The sequence below is a fragment of the Mirounga angustirostris genome, unplaced genomic scaffold (genome assembly GCF_029215605.1).
Source record: "Mirounga angustirostris isolate CCGP_5_RB_7025 unplaced genomic scaffold, mMirAng1.0.hap1 SCAF_6, whole genome shotgun sequence".
Taxonomy (NCBI): Eukaryota; Metazoa; Chordata; class Mammalia; order Carnivora; family Phocidae; genus Mirounga; species Mirounga angustirostris.
In genome coordinates, this window is record NW_026991714.1 from 379,794 (window position 1) to 394,718 (window position 14,925).

General features: G+C 65.3%; 1 protein-coding gene across 9 annotated transcripts; it reads right to left on the reverse strand.

The window, feature by feature from the left end:
* Positions 1 to 374: 374 nt before the first annotated feature.
* DENND4B (DENN domain containing 4B) lies at positions 375 to 14,261 on the reverse strand. Of its 9 annotated transcripts, none has more exons than XM_064593586.1 (29): positions 13,576 to 13,975; positions 13,142 to 13,224; positions 12,554 to 12,893; positions 11,756 to 12,008; positions 10,858 to 10,927; positions 10,490 to 10,659; positions 10,161 to 10,405; positions 9,847 to 9,913; positions 9,698 to 9,756; positions 9,382 to 9,526; positions 8,949 to 9,124; positions 8,755 to 8,855; positions 8,236 to 8,451; positions 7,727 to 7,872; positions 7,277 to 7,416; positions 7,072 to 7,198; positions 6,462 to 6,668; positions 6,056 to 6,184; positions 5,091 to 5,256; positions 4,668 to 4,835; positions 3,639 to 4,027; positions 3,416 to 3,538; positions 3,109 to 3,278; positions 2,888 to 3,029; positions 2,458 to 2,694; positions 1,836 to 1,953; positions 1,579 to 1,744; positions 1,428 to 1,492; positions 375 to 1,312 (listed from the first exon to the last, which is right to left on the reverse strand). In XM_064593586.1, the coding sequence occupies exons 3-29, from the start codon at positions 12,868 to 12,870 to the stop codon at positions 1,167 to 1,169; spliced, it is 4,458 nt and encodes a 1,485-aa protein (XP_064449656.1). In that variant the 5' UTR covers positions 12,871 to 12,893; positions 13,142 to 13,224; positions 13,576 to 13,975; the 3' UTR covers positions 375 to 1,166. The 9 variants fall into 9 exon arrangements, with proteins under 9 accessions (XP_064449656.1, XP_054363776.1, XP_045732388.1 ...); XM_054507801.2 differs by having other exon boundaries at positions 13,130 to 13,224; XM_045876432.3 differs by lacking the exons at positions 13,142 to 13,224; positions 13,576 to 13,975 and adding an exon at positions 14,107 to 14,261.
* Between the last annotated feature and the right edge of the window lie 664 nt (positions 14,262 to 14,925).

The window sequence follows — 14,925 nt, forward strand, 5'->3', positions numbered from 1 at the left end:
GGAGAGGGCTGTCCTCTCTGTGGTGGTACTGGAGAAGCCGGGAGGCGAAAGCTGGGGAGGAAAGAAGGCAGAGATGAGCTCAAGGCCCCCGGAGAATGGAGCCTTTGTGTGGGGTACAAATGAGGGACAAGGGGGTGATTGTGTGGGAGGGCCGGAAGTGCCACACAGACTGGCACCACCAGAGCCAGCACCAGAGTCACCCCTCTCCTGCCCCGAGAACTCCCTGAGCCCCAAGGGACCAGTACCAGACCCGGTCAGGGAAAGCGTGCCTGAGGCTGCGAGGGATGGAAAGGTGGAAAGGAGGATGTGCAGCCAGGGGACAGAGAGAGGTACCCCCTGCCATTATTCCAGATCCAGGGAGCAGGAGACAGAAGGAAAAAGACAGAAGCAGCTTTTACTGTATTTACATCCAACAAAACTTTGCAAGGAACAATCCTTACTGCGCAGTCAGGGCCCTGGGTGGGTGAAGCATTCCCCGTAGTGGAGGAAATGGGAAGGATTAGGACTGGACGGGGCCCCGGTTCTTCCTGAGGGGAGCGTGGGGCTCCTCCAGCTCCCTCCTGACTTTCCAGGAGCTACAAACCACTGAACCATGGTGCCCCATTTCCCTTCTCTTTCTCATCATCCCTAGGAACCTCATGAGCAAGGGGGCTGTGGCTCGAAAATAAATAACTTAAAATACAAACGCTAAAGTAGAAAGATATGATGGAGGGCTTTGGGTTGCTTCAGCAGTTCCAGGGAAGAAGGACCATCCCTGGCGGGGAATGATATCCCTCCCTCCCATTCAGGGCAAAGGCTCAGTAGCTCTGTATCTTTCCAGTTGTTTTTTAAAACAAAAACTTGGAAAATGACCAGGGCAGAGCAGATCTGTGGGTACCCTGGAGGAGAGTTCCTGGTATAGTCTGGGGAGGAACAGAGCTGTGCCAACTCCTGCCAGGCCTCGTACAACATCAGCGTGAACATACCGGGCAGGTCGGAGGTAGGGGGATTGTGACTTTTGTTAGCAGTGGGTCCCTCTTGCTGCCCACATCTGGAGCCTACGGCTGGGCCTGCTTCCCAGCCTGTTCCCAACTCCTCTGTGAAAGGAGTAGGAAGGCAGGGTAGCTCTAGAATCCACTCTCGCTCAACCTCCCCACCCCAGGCTGGAGAGGAAAGCTTAAGGGTCCCTAGCATTCCAGAGGTGCTCCGAAACACTTCCGGCAATCAATGGCCTTTGGGGTGGGCATCTGTGCCCGTCGCTGCCTCAGCTCCTCCTTGCCCATGCTGCTGGCCAGCTTGTTAAAGGCGGACTTGTATTTCTTGTCGAAGGCCACTAGGGAAGAGGGTGGACGTATGTCAACAGACTACAATTCGACACCCCCCCCCCCCTCCCCACTGACCCCTGGCCCCAGATACTTCCACTCCTTGGCCCCTGCCCGCTCCCTTACCTATGTCCACACGGTCCTTGCCTAGAGCAGCCATCGTCAGGAATAGGATCTCACGATAGATGCCCCTGCAGTGGGGGCAGAGGGTGGACTGAGAGAAAGGGGGTATGGGGCCGGGGACAGGCCAGGGACCTCCCAGATGGGAGCACCATACCTCTGCAAGTGCAGGCCAGTGGGAGGCGGCCCTAAAGTTTCCAGCAGGAGCCCTACAGCCTTGTGCACCTCACTGAGACCCACATGGCGCAACACGGCCTCCAGCAGCTCCAGGTTGAGGGGTGCGGGTATGGGGCCTGGCCATACCACCCGCTGCGGGATCTGGCCTGGGTGAAAGAGAGGAAGGCGGCCAGGGTCACTGAGCCCTCTGGGCATGGGACCCACCCCTTCCCAGCCTAGGCCAAACACCAGACTCACTGTGGACCCTCCAGAGCACGTAGAGAGGTGGGCAGCTACTGGGATCGGGGGTCAGGACGTCCCACAGCAGCCGCACCTGCACGGATGCTGGGTCAGGCGTCAGCCAAGGAGGTGGGGCCTGCAAGGAGCCAAGATAAAGGAGGCAGACTCATGGGACGGCAGGCAGAGGGCTGGAAACGGACCAGCGAAGCTCCAAGAAACAGAGGGACGTTGTGGGATATAGCCAAAGGGGAGAGGGAAAGAAAGCCTCATCCCCATGAGTGCAAGCTCTCTGAGAGCACCCACTTTGTTCTGTGAGCTGCTGCACTCCTCATGCCTAAAAACTGCCCAGACCCCGAAAGGTGTCCAATAGATGTTGGTCGAGTAATAGATGTCAAGGAGTCGCCGTGGTGATTGTGTACCAAGCCCTACACAGGCGTTTAACAACCCTGGGCGCTGGGCACTTAGGCTGCTTTACAGATGAGAAAAACGGAGGCTCGGGCGTGAAGTGAAAAGGCCAGGGGTCGGACCAGGTGCAACTGACTCCCAGGCCTGTGCTCGCTCTACTCTACGGGGCCTGAGGGGACAGACCCAGAGGTGAGGTGGCGAACACCCAGTGCAGGGGCCACAGGAGGGCACTGACCTGGGGGGGCGGGGGCCCATCACAGGAGGCCAGCACCAGGCATGGCAGAATACTGGGCAGGCGCAGCCGCTGGAAATACCACAGAAGGTTCCAGAAGATGATGGGGTGGGCAGCAGGCAGCTCAGGCAATGCCAGCACCTCACTGCCCTCGTTTTCCACCAGCGACTCCAGCTCCTTACGCAGCACCAGGGGGCTCAGGTACGCCCAGGCCCCACCTTCAACCCGCCGGGAGGCAGCCTGTCAGGCACAAAGTTTAGGGAGGAGGGCGGTACAGGGCAGATCCGGCCCCAGCCTCGGAGCCCTGCTTCCCACTGAGCCATCACATTCGGCAGCTTCTGAGATGCCCCGTGCCCTCAATGCCCGTCACGCCCCACCACTGGGCAACACACACAGACACCCATTCCTTGTGCCCCCTTGGCCCAGCCCTTACCCCCATGTGCCCATTGCAGAGCTGGGGCTCATCCAGGGCAAGGCAGAGCCTGCGGTCACTGAGCACAGGGCCTGGGCCCCCAGGGATGGGAGCATCTTTGCTGTTACTGGCACCAGCAGGGGCACGCTGGGGGCTGGGGGCACTGTAGGGGGAGATCGGGGGTCAGCCCTTGACCCTCCGCCTCCCTGTCCCACTCGTAGCACTCGCCCTGCTTGGGGCACCTGGGTCGGGAATCAAGGGTCTGGACACTGAGCAGGGGCACAAAGGGGCAAGCGCAGAAGGGGCAGACGGTGTTGAGGTTGGAGTCATCGGGCGCCCAGCCGGCCATGATCTCCTCGTCGTACACCAGCGAGTCACAGGCATGGCATAAGGAGCAGCTGGAGAGCAGGATCTGCGGGCGAGAAGACGCCCCCCCGGGCTCAGGAGCCCGGGCTCCTTCCACCGTCCCCAGCCCGTCTTCGACAGGGAAAGGCGGGGAGCCTGCACGCGTGCGTTCAAGCATGTCTGCGTGGGAGGGGTTCTCCTCACTTCCAGGGAAGGCGGCTGCGAGGACCCGGGGGTGTCACTGAGGCGCTCTGAGGAGCGGCGCAGGCTCAGGCTGCTGACGGAAGACTCGGAGAGGTCCCACTCACTGCCCAGAGAGGCTGAGCTCTGCCATCACAGGAGAAAGCGCCATCAGCCGGCCCTTCTCCGGGCCCTCTCCTAGGGCCTCCGGGGGCTAAGGCGAATGGACCGTCCCCTCCCTGGCTACCTCAGAGGCAGTGGATCCAGGCCGCTCCCGGGGGCGCAGGAGGCTGTCCATTGGGCTACGGCGAGCAGGGGGAGGCAGGTCAGGGGGCAGCTCAGGTGGGGCAACGCGGGAGGCAGGAGGGCGGCGGGAAGGAGTGAGCAGTTGTTGCAGGCGGGCACCCAGCCCTCGTCTGGGGGTGCTGGCCTCCTCCTGGCGCCCGCCCGCCTTGGGTGCCCGCCCACTTGGCCCTTCCAGGGTCTCAGTGGACTGGGCACTCAGGGCTGAGCCCGAATCCTCTGGGCTGCCTCCGGGGGCCGGCTCCTCGCCGGTCAGGCTCAGGTCTGAGAGGCTCCCGTCGCGCCAGGGTAGAGGTGAGTCCCGGGGCTCCAGCACCCCTAAGGCTTCTATCACTGCAGGGCAGAGAAGAATCAGAGAAGAGGAAGCCTCACCCGCCCTCCAAGAGCCAGGGAAACACAACCGCCCACCACACAGACTCCCGCGGTGGCACCCCCCTGCCGTGACAGCGACCCGGGCGAGGTGCCCCAGCTTCCACAGCACCCCCCCGTGACAGCGACCCGGGCGAGGTCCCCCAGCTTCCACAGCACCCCACCCCGTGACAGCGACCCGGGCGAGGTCCCCCAGCTTCCACAGCACCCCCCCCGTGACAGCGACCCGGGCGAGGTCCCCCAGCTTCCACAGCACCCCACCCCGTGACAGCGACCCGGGCGAGGTGCCCCAGCTTCCACAGCACCCCCCCGTGACAGCGACCCGGGCGAGGTCCCCAGCTTCCACAGCACCCCACCCCGTGACAGCGACCCGGGCGAGGTCCCCCAGCTTCCACAGCACCCCACCCCGTGACAGCGACCCGGGCGAGGTCCCCCAGCTTCCACAGCACCCCCCCCGTGACAGCGACCCGGGCGAGGTCCCCCAGCTTCCACAGCACCCCCCCTGCGCCACAGGGCCCTTCCAGCCTGGGCTCTGCTCTCCTCCTCTCTCCCTGGCAAGCGGGGAGGAGGGCCGACTGGGGAGATGGCTCGGACGGACACTCACTGTGGGCCACGCCAGTCTCCACGGTGGGTTGTGCCCCGCGGGCACTGCCCAGACTGCCGCTTTTCACCAGGCGCCCCGTGGGTGAAGCTGGGTCCCGGAAGCTTCGACCGGCCCAGGTAGTCTGGCGCTGAAGTGGGCGCGTAGGGGAGCGACGCTCCAGACAGGGCTCTGCGAAAAACCGGTTGGAGGCTGAAGGCAGCCAGGTAGAAACCCGGCCCCTCGTCCAAAACACAGCCCCCTGCGAGGACGCGGGGTTGTAGGGCTCTTCCCAGGCAGAACGTCCTCTCCTGCGTCATCGGCCAACTGCAGCGTCCCCGTCCCCAGAACACCCGAGGCCAACCACGAGGCCAGCCCCAGCTCTCCGTGCCTCTCCCCGCCGGAGCCTGGCTGCTCGGCCCCCAGCCCGTCACAGGCCCTACCCACCTGTCTGGCCGCTGCCCGCCTCTTGCACTGCCGCCTGCTGCCGCCGCCGCCGCCGTTCCCTCAAGGGCTGGCGGAACTGAGCAGCCCCCAGGACAACGTTCCGGAGCTTGGCCCAGCGCAGGCGCCCACCCGGTGTACCGGACAGCCACTTGCTTTCCAGCACGGCCTGCCAAGCACAGTGCCCATCAAGATGGCCTACTGCCACGCCCTGACTCCAGCCTGATGACCGCTGCCTGTTCCAGGGACGCCAGGGACCCAGGGTCCACCTTCCCCTGCAGACATCCTGCCTCGGTCCGTCCTGCCGATGACTCGGCAGGCGCGAGAACCCACGAGGCAGGTGGCAGCGGCCACCTGGAGGGATCTGGAGGAAGCCAGAAGCCGTGTAGATACTTTGTATCCAGACTCTGCTACTTAGCAAGCATATGGCTTTGAAGAAATCTTTTCACTTTTTTGGTCATCAGTTTCCTGATGTAAAAACCAGTTTAGTGTTCTGGTTAAGGACCCGAATGCAGAAAACATTATTATGCCTGTGTTCATGCCCTGACTCCCTGATTTCCTCCCTGTGGGGCCCTGGACAAGTCAGCAGCGCTCTGGAACCCCACCCCCTCCCCTGTAAAGGGGGGAGGCCTGCAGAAAAGATGAAATGATAAAACACGCGTGAGGTGCCTGGAACAGTGCCTGGCACACTGGCTACCACCACGGCTACCGCTGGGAGGGGGTAGGACTCCCCGTCGGGGCCCTGGCGAGTGAGTAAGCCACCACGCAGGAGGGAACGCAGTGTGGGCGCTAAGGCGCTTGGACAGTCCAGTGGCTGACGGTGATTGCAGGGCCTGGTTGCACTGTCCAGGGCCAGTGTCGGGGGGGGGGTGCGTCTGGTTGCACTGTCCAGGGCCAGTCTCGGGGGGGCATCCTCCCCCTCCGCACCCCTGGCACTGGCTGCCGTCCCACCCAACCAGATCCGGTACCTTGTTGTAATAGCCGTAAGTGATGGTGTTGGGCACGACGCCCGCCCGCCTCATCTCCAGCATGACCCGCACGGACAGCACAGGCTGCCCATAATGGGAGCATAGTTGCATCAGTACCCGGTAACATACCTGGGCCAGGAGAGGCACAGGGTGAGGGGCCTGCTCCCCACCCCGAGCCCCAGGTCTCCGTCTCCCCCGGTTCCCACAGACTTGACTGGTCCCGGGCAGTTCCTGGGGCCACCGCAGAGCACGGCCACCTGCCCTTCCCGCTGCCCCACACCCTCCAGGCTCCACCGCTGTCCCCGAACATATTCAGTGAACACTACGAGCCCCTGCCCAGCTCCCCGCCAGCTCCCCCCCGCCCCCAGCTGCAGAGGCCTCCCTGGGGCCGGGCGCGGCTGCCCACCTCATCGGGCAGCACCACCTTGCGGCTCTCCATCTGGCGCAGCACGTGGTAGGCTGTGTGCAGCGCCTGCACCCGGGACGGCGCCGAGCGCACGTAGGCGGGCAGGCACAGGAACCACAGCCCGTAACAGTGCCCCAGCAGGCACCGGGCCCACAGCTCAGGCACGGCTGCGGACTTCTGCGCCATCCGCTGTGCAACCTTCATCTCCTGGATGGGGCAGGAGACACCTGCGTGAGGACGGTGCCAGGCCAAGGCCGGTCTCCAAATGGTGTGGGAGACGCGGGGCCTTCCCCCCTAAGGAAGGGCCTGTGCTCTGAGGAGGCAGGAGGGATTCTGCGCACAGGGTTCAGCCCCAGAGCCCCAGGCAGGGATGCCCAGCTCCCGAGCATGGACAGGTGCCCTGGAAGAGGCACCGAGCCCCTGGCTTCCCGGAGTGCTCAGAAGACGAAGGTGATGATGGTGAGGACAGCACCAACAGCTAATGTCTGACGTGCTTTTTATGGGCCAGGCACACTGAAACCTGCTAAAGGCGTAGGTACGATCATACCCACTTCACAGATGAGGAAATGGCCTGAGTCAGATGCCCTTGTGGGGCCCACGTCCAGGTTACCTGTTTGGTACGGCGAGGGGCAGGGCTGCTGGGGGCGCTCCGGGATGGGCCTGGCACAGGCAGCGCCCCGGGCTGCTCCCGTGGGGACTCAAACAGCTCAGCCCGCAGCTCTGGGAACCCATCGTAGCTGGAGGGGCGGGAAGAGGCAGTATTAGGAGCAGCCAAGGCTCGGCTAGCCACGGGGCCTGGAACAAGAGGCCCTCACCAGTACTGGGGGGCGGATTCACTGCCCTCTGGCACTGGAGGCTCCTCGGGGGGTGTGATGAAGACGGTGAGCTCACTCCCCGACAGGTCCTCCAGCTCCACCAAGGGTGTGGGCTCAGGCTTCTCCTGCTCCGGGTGCACCTGCAGCAGGGAGGTAAGAGAGCGTCAAGACAGCGGGCCCAGCAGGCGCCACCTCCGGGAGCCCGGGAGATGGCATCTTCCCGGGAGGCACAGCAGCAGGGAGGGAGCACGTGCGCCCGGGCTTCACCGGGGCCCTGGAGACAGAGCCGGGGGACAGCGTCCACAATGGGAGGGCAGTATGTACGGGAAGCCCGCCGTGGGCAGCTGCACGTGCGCTGGGTAGCTGCAGGGCTGGCATCCCCGGCACGGACGAGGGGTCCAGTGCTCGCGGCAGCGACAGCGGGCACGGGGAGGGGACAGCGCCCGATACCTTGTCGACACAAGAGTCGAAGAACTCAAGGGCGGCATGCCGCGCAGAGCCGAAGGAGCACTCCTCGATGAACTGCGAGAACATCTGTGTGCGCAGGACCTGGCAGTATAGCTTGTGGCTGGAGCGCTCCCGGGATTTGAGGAAGCCTGGGGGTGAGAGTGGGGCGCGGGGGGGGGGGGGGGGGCGATGTCAGCAACCAACCCGCTCGGCCTCTCTTGGGTCCCTCTGGCAGGACGACTGCGGCCGCTGAGCACCAGTCCCATGGGGCCCTCCCTTCTGTCCGTCTGCACCCACAGCCTCAGACTGGGGGTCCCCGAGGCCAGGGCCCGGGGAGAGCCTGGCCCATGGGGCGCTTCGCCCCAAGTGCTAGGCCCCCAGAGGGCAGGGCCAACGCTGGGGCGGCCAGTGCCTCCAACAACCATTTGCCCAGCGAAGGAACAAGCAGGGGAGCGGCGCCCACCCCCCCCGCCCCGCCCGCCCCCCACGCCGCGGGCACAGGCCCTCCCTACCCTGCAGGAAGAAGAGGTTGTCGACATCTCGAGCCCCCTCCGAGGGGGCCTGGGTGAGCGGGCGCAGGAAGTCCCGGTAGCCCTTGAGCAGACAGGCCATGAAGCGGAGAAAGGCTCCCTGGACTTCGCGCTCCAGCCGCGCCCGGCGGCCGCACACGGCCTCGTAGTCCGTCAGCAGGAACTCCAAGGACGCCTCCTCCTCGGGCCCGGTGTATGCTGGGGACCAGGGCAGCCGGGGTCAGGGCCGGCCGCAGCCCTGCTCCTCACGCACCCCTTGCGCCAATACTGACCACGATATTAGCAGTGGGTAACAGTTTCAAGCCTCCCCAGTGACCTGTTCGCCCCCCACCCCTGCAACACACATAGGAATATTAACGCGGTAGGCCCGCGCTCTCGTGGAAACGAAATCCCAACACCTCTAGCCTCCTCAAGGAAGGTTTAGCTCTCCACAGGCCTCCCTACTTGGAGGCTTAACATCAGTGGCAGTTTCCAGCCTCCACCCCTGCCCGGGGCTCTCACTCTGATCCAGCTGCTGATACAAGTTTGTCAGCGTAGCCAGCAGAACCTTGTAGGGTCTGCGGGGCAGGGTCCGAGGGGAGAGGGGCTTCTTTTCCTCGGTCCTGTGAGATGCGCAGAGGGAAGAAAGGGCAGTGGGGCTCCTCGCCGGCCTCCCCCACTGCACACCAGCCCCGAGGGATGCCCAGCCCTCTTACTGGAAGAGCGTGTTGGTGTCAAGATCGACGCAGATGACATCAGCAGGTGGGTCGTGCAGATCGAAGTAGCTGGAGTGGATCCCCACGATGAAGGGCACGGGGGCGCTCAACACGTCTGCCAGCACCAGTGGGCAGAGCGGGATGTAGGGACACTGCCAATGCAGCGGGAAGATCATCTGGAGCACCAGGGAGTGGGGACCAGTGAGCAGGGGGCTGGAGCAGCAGAGGGGGTCAGGAGGGGGAGGGGGCATTGGCCGGGGGTGGGAGGGGTGCCTGTTGACGGAAGCTGCTGGAGGTGGCATCCGGAGAACAGCCCCTGACACCCCTGGGTGAGGCTGAGGAACCCGGAAGGAAAAAGAAGTGGAGTCTGGGCAGGGGTGGAGGCACCAGTGAGAACCTTCTGGGGAAGGAGGCCGGGCAGGGCGGCACTCACTGAGACGAGCGCCTCACAGACGCTGGTGAGCAGGTCTGGCCGCAGCGAATGGACCAGGAGCTTGTGCTCGGTGAGCACAGCCAGCAGCAGCGTGATGGCCAGCTCGGGGCCCAGGCTCTGCAGGAGCTGCAGGAAGCTGGCACCGCTGCAGAAGTGCGGGGGGGGGGGTCGCCGGGATGCCCCGGAGACCCCTCCCCAGACATGGCGCAGACGCCGCCAGGGCCTGGCCGGCGCCAACCTCAGCAGCCGTGCCCACCTGCCCGGCACCTACCAGGTCCACGGTCGTCACAGCCCCCCCCCCAACCTGGGCACATACCTGAGCGGCAGGGGTGAGGACACGGGCTGGCAGAGGAGCAGGTTGTCATACGGAGACATCTGGGGGGCAGAAGAGCCATAGGTCAGAATGGGGGCGGCCCCTGCCGACCCCCTCCCCCCAGCCAGCCCCACGCTGGGCCTGGCTCTCACCTGCACCAGGATGCGGGGTCTCTGTGGGGAAGGGAAGGGGACGTTGTGAATGAAGTGGGAGATGTGCCTGGGGAAGAGAGGGATACCGGTCAGCGGCAGACTCCCCAGACCACCCCTCCCCGTCCTCCCCGTCCTCCGCCCTCCTCCTTCACCCATGCACTCAGAGCACAGGCCCCGCTCACCCTCAGGCAGGGCGTCCGCCCCGGGCACACGCTGCACACCAGCCCCAGCTCCACCCTCCCCTCTCCCACCTCTCCCGGGCTCCCCTCCCCTCGCTCGCCACCCCCTCCCAGGGCCCAGGCCGCCATGCTCACGCTTCCAAGGGCAGGCGGTGGGGGCCCGAGACGGAGTAGCGGTACAGGAAGGTGAGGAAGGCGCGGAAGGCGGGGAAGGCAGGCCAGCGCGACAGCACAGCGATGGCTCGGCGGCTGCGCACGGCCCGGCCCCCCAGCGCCCGGCCCCGCTCCACAGCGCTCAGGAGGCCCAGGGCCCGCGCTTGCCGCTCGGACAGCCGGGCCCTCGGGAAAGCCTCGTAGAACTGCAGGGCGGCACCGTACACCTGGGGCGGGGGGCGGGGCGGGAGGAGATGCCGTCAGGCGGGCTCGGCACAGCCCGGACCCCTCCGCACACTCCCCACACCCACCTTGTCACCAGCTGCGCCCGTGAGCACAAAGGTGGAGAAGACAGGCACGGGGTACTTGGTCTGGGCGGGCCAGCACTCCACAGTGGCTCCCATGGGCAGGCAGAAGACAGGCACGGACTCGGGCAGTGGGAACGCCTCGTTGTCCTCCTCTGGGTAGCGGCCCAGCAGCTCTGCACCCCCGGCAGAGTGGGGGGACCAGAAGAAGGAGGGCCGATCAGACTCCAGTGGAAGGATCCGGGAGATGCCAGAGAAGGGCCCAGTGGCAAAGGCGAAGTGCGTTCTGGGCACACTGATGCTACCAGCCAAGAGGCACCAGGACAAGGGGACGTGAAGGACCAAGAGCTTGGAGGGACAGAGGGGCGACTCACCTGCCTCGTATACCAGCGTGTTGGCCTTCGCCAGGCCCACCTTGTAGCACAGGAATACTGCTGGGCCCCACTGTCCCAGGAACGACAAGAGACAGACACATAGCTAACAAAGACGTCCAGGCTCCATTTCCTCTTCCACCCCTTAGCGATTTTTTGTCTTTAATTAAGTTAAGTTTTTTTAAGTAGGCTCCAAGCCCAGTGTGGAGCCCCAAAATGCAGGGCTGGGACTCACGACCCTGAGATTGAGAGTCAGATACTTAATTGACGGAGCCCACCTAGGCATCCTAGTGGTCTTTTGTCTTTAAAACTCCCAATCGGGGCGCCTGGGTGGCTCAGTTGGTTAAGCGACTGCCTTCGGCTCAGGTCATGATCCTGGAGTCCCGGGATCGAGCCCCGCATCGGGCTCCCTGCTCAGCAGGGGGTCTGCTTCTCCCTCTGACCCTCCCCCCTCTCGTGTTCTCTCTCTCAAATAAATAAAATCTTTAAATAAATAAACAAATAAATAAATAAATAAAACTCCCAATAATCCCGGGGCACCTGGGTGGCTCAGTCGGTTGAGCATCCATCTCTTGGTTTCGGCTCAGGTCATGATCTCAGGGTCGTGAGATCGAGCCCCATGTCGGGCTCCATGCTGGGCGTGGAGCCTGCTGGAGATTCTTTCTTTCCTCTCCCTCTGCTCCTCCCCTCACTCGCTTTCTCTCTCTCTCTCTCAGATAAATAAGCAAAATCTTTAAAGAAAAACCTTCCAATAATCCTGGTCCCCCAAGACTAGAGTCACCCCTCTGGGCCCGCCCTGGACGTCAGAGGCCCTGGTGCTAGGGCGCCCTCTGAGCCCCATGCCCAGCCCTCACAGCAGCACAGTGCAGGCCTCTGCGTCTGGCCCCAGGGCCCTGCTCACCATGCCGGGGTTGAGGTTGCGGGGCAGTCGGCAGTAAGTATGAGGAGTGCCCTCGCCCTTGCTGGGCAGCACCAGGCAGAGGTCAGTGATGCCCAGGGCATGCAGCCCTGCCCCCTCTGCTGCCCGCCGGCAAGTGAGGTAGGTGCGGGGGTGCCCAGGGCCAGGAGGGGCCAGGTTGGCCGAGTGGCTGTATGGCGTCGTGTCCAGCACTTGGAAGCCAGGCTTGGGTCGTTCCTTCCCCTCATACAGGACCCTGGACAGGGAGAGCAGGCACAGATGTCAAGGGCTCAGGAGAAAGACCCCAGTCCTGCCAGATCTGCCCAACGAGTCCTACCTACCAGCCTTGCACCCTCAGCCTCATCGGGCACCGGGGCCCACTTCTTGCAGGACTCTGCCCTCCAGAATCCTGTGCCTCCTTTTCTGCCCTCGGCTCTACTTCTCGATCAGTAACAACCTCTCAAGCCTTCCGTGGCTCTCATGCTCATTCATAAATGCCAAGAGAAAAAGCTTCCACTTACTGACTCCATGCCAAGTCCCACATACAGATGGCCTTATTCAGTCTTCTCAACCACCCTGTGGAGAGGTATTCTTGCCCCATTCTCCAGAGGGGCTCAACGCCCAGCCCAAGATCCCCCAGCTAGCAAGCGGCTGCGCTAGTCCCCGGACCCACTCCATGTGGTGACTAAGCGCGACCACCTCCCCCTGCTCCCTGCCTCTAGCCTGCTCTCTTCCTGCCCTCACCCCAGCCCCCCCCCCCGTCCCCGCCTCCCCTGGTGCCCACACAGGAGGGGCACGCACCCCAGCTCAACGAGGGGGGGCTTGTCGCGGCCCCTGCGGTAGCAGATGACGGGCTGAGTTCCACCCAGGAGCCCAGCACTGAGTTCCAAGGGGTGGCCCCCCGCGGAGGACTGGATGCAGGTGTAGCCCTGGGGCACCTCCTCGCCCAGCGCCCTAGCAATGACTGCCACGTCTGTGATGGGCTCGGCTGGCCGGGGAGGGCGCAGGGGCCCACTGGGTTCGGGAACCCATGTCTCCTCAGGGATGGGGGCTCCGTTCCCTGCAAGCCCAGCTATCACGAAGTAATCCACCAGCCGGGGGGGCCGCTCCTCCGCCATGGCCCCCCCCTCACTCACTGCATCTGTAACGGTCAAGTGAGGGAGAGATGAGGAGCAAGGGAGACAACCAAGGGGCCCCCCTCTGCTCCCTCCTCTCCACGGGCCTTCCAGGGGAGGGGAGGGTCGGGGGTGGTCCGCCAACCCTGAGCTCTCCCGCCTGTGGCGTCACCAGGCAAGTAAAGAGAGCAGGACCCTCCCGCGGGCGGCACCAGCCCTCCCCCCAAGCAAGCCCGGCTCCACTCCCGCGCACACAGCTGACCTCGGCTCTGACCTCATACCGCTCCTGTATCCCCTTTAAAGGCCCCACCCGTCCTCACTCCCGACAGCGGGGACCACAGTCCGTTCTATAATGGCCTGCAATGACATCATGCCAACCTGACAGTCTGTTTTAAGGGTTTCTGACCTTCCCACTCTACTGATGACATCATCAGAACCTCACGATCCAGCCAAGGTTCTTAAAGAGCGCACCTCTAGGTTTCGGGAAGGCCCACGACACCCAAGTTTTCGTGTCTTTTCACCAGACTCAAGTGTCCTTTTTCCTACCCTGTCCACTAACCCGACACAAAGCCCGGCGCCCTCCCACCTCCAGGATCCTGAAGTTAGGTCCGAAGCCGCCGTGGGAGGCAGTCCGGCCATCTGCCCTCGTTCGCGGAGCACCGGGAGGGAGCCGGGCGCCCCACGGGCCTCCGCTAGCTGTGTTCTCACCTGCCGCCATGGCCCAACCCCAGAGCGGGGGCCCCGGGGGTCCCCAGAGCCCGGGGGCGCAAAGCTGGGGAGCAGCTCGGTGCGTGGTTGCAGCACAGGGCCGGAGGCATGGGGCGCTCGGGAGGGGAAGGGAGGGGACTTCCCGAAACCCCGGAGGGGAAGCTGCGCGGGCGGAAGTCGCCCCGGGGCGTGCGGCGGGGGGACCGCCGGGCCGGCCGCGCAGCCGTGGGCGCGGGAGCCGCGCGGCCCTCCTCCGCCTCCCCCTGCCCCCACCCGGGGCCGGGGCCCCGGGCGCGCCCCTCGCCCCGGGCCCCCGCCCAGCGGACGGGAGCCGCGGCAGCAGACGGGGTAGGGGCCCGGGAGGCCTGCGGGCGGGGGGCGCCCTCCGCGCACCTGCGCGCCCGCCCCCGGCCGGCCGGCTCCCCGCGCTTTCACTTCCCCGCGGCGGAGGAAGCGGAACCAGCTGCGCCGCCGGCTAGCCCGACGGCCCCGCCCGCGCCCCTTCCTCGCCCGCCGCCCGCCCGGCCCTACCTGCCGGCCCGCGGCTCCGCGGCGCCCGGCCCGCGGGCGGGCGGCTCGGAGGCGGGCGGCGGGCGGCGGGCGGCGGGCTACCCGGCCCCGGACATGGCGCCCGGCTCAGCGCGCTCCCGCCCGGCGGCGGGCGGAGGGACAGGCGGCCGGGGCGCCGCGCCGGGCTCGTCCGCGCGCCCCGCTTTCTCCGTGGCCCCCCCACCCCCCCACCCCGGCCGTGACCCCGCCGCGCCCGCCCGGCGCCTGCAGCGCGACCCCTGGCGGCCGGGAGGGCCCCCTGCACGCAGGCGGCGGGCGCCCGTCCCGCCCCGGGGCCTGGTCACATGTGGCCCGGGTGCCTGGCCGCGCGCCCTGGCGGCCCCGGCTGCGCCGGCCCAGCGACGCCCCTACTCGCAGGTTGAGGGCACACAGCATTCCCTGCGGGCCTGGGCCACAAGCTCTCAGTTCCCTTTTCTGAAAAAGACGAGGCCTTTGGAAAGAGGAAGAGGAGAGGCCAGCTCTGCGGGGTGTGCAAAAGTAGTGGAGCGGAGGGGGGCGGGGGGCTGGCATAAGGACAGCCGCCACTCCTCTGCCGGGTACAGAGAAGAGCAGAGGGCAGAAGCTCACACGGCCGGCCGGAGGCTGGCAGCCTGAGTCAGAAAGAGGAAGCCCCTTGGGGACTCTGCTGCGAGCAGGACAGCACAAAGGGGCAGAGGAACAGAGCAGGGAGGGAGGCGGGGATGCACGCCCAGTGAGGAAGCAGGGCACAGACCTGGGAGCATGAGGTCAGAGGCTGGCCAAGTACCACTTGTCTTCTAGGTTCTCCGGGCTTAAAAGGTC

Bases quoted from the DNA above. Each gene is read 5' to 3' on its own strand.
- DENND4B (XM_045876424.3), bottom strand. The intron at 12,009-12,553 runs GTGCGTGCCCCT...CTCCCTGTCCAG, and splicing joins CCCCCCCTCGTTGAGCTGGG to GGTCCTGTATGAGGGGAAGG. The intron at 1,493-1,578 runs GTATGGTGCTCC...CCCCCACTGCAG, and splicing joins ACTGGCCTGCACTTGCAGAG to GGGCATCTATCGTGAGATCC.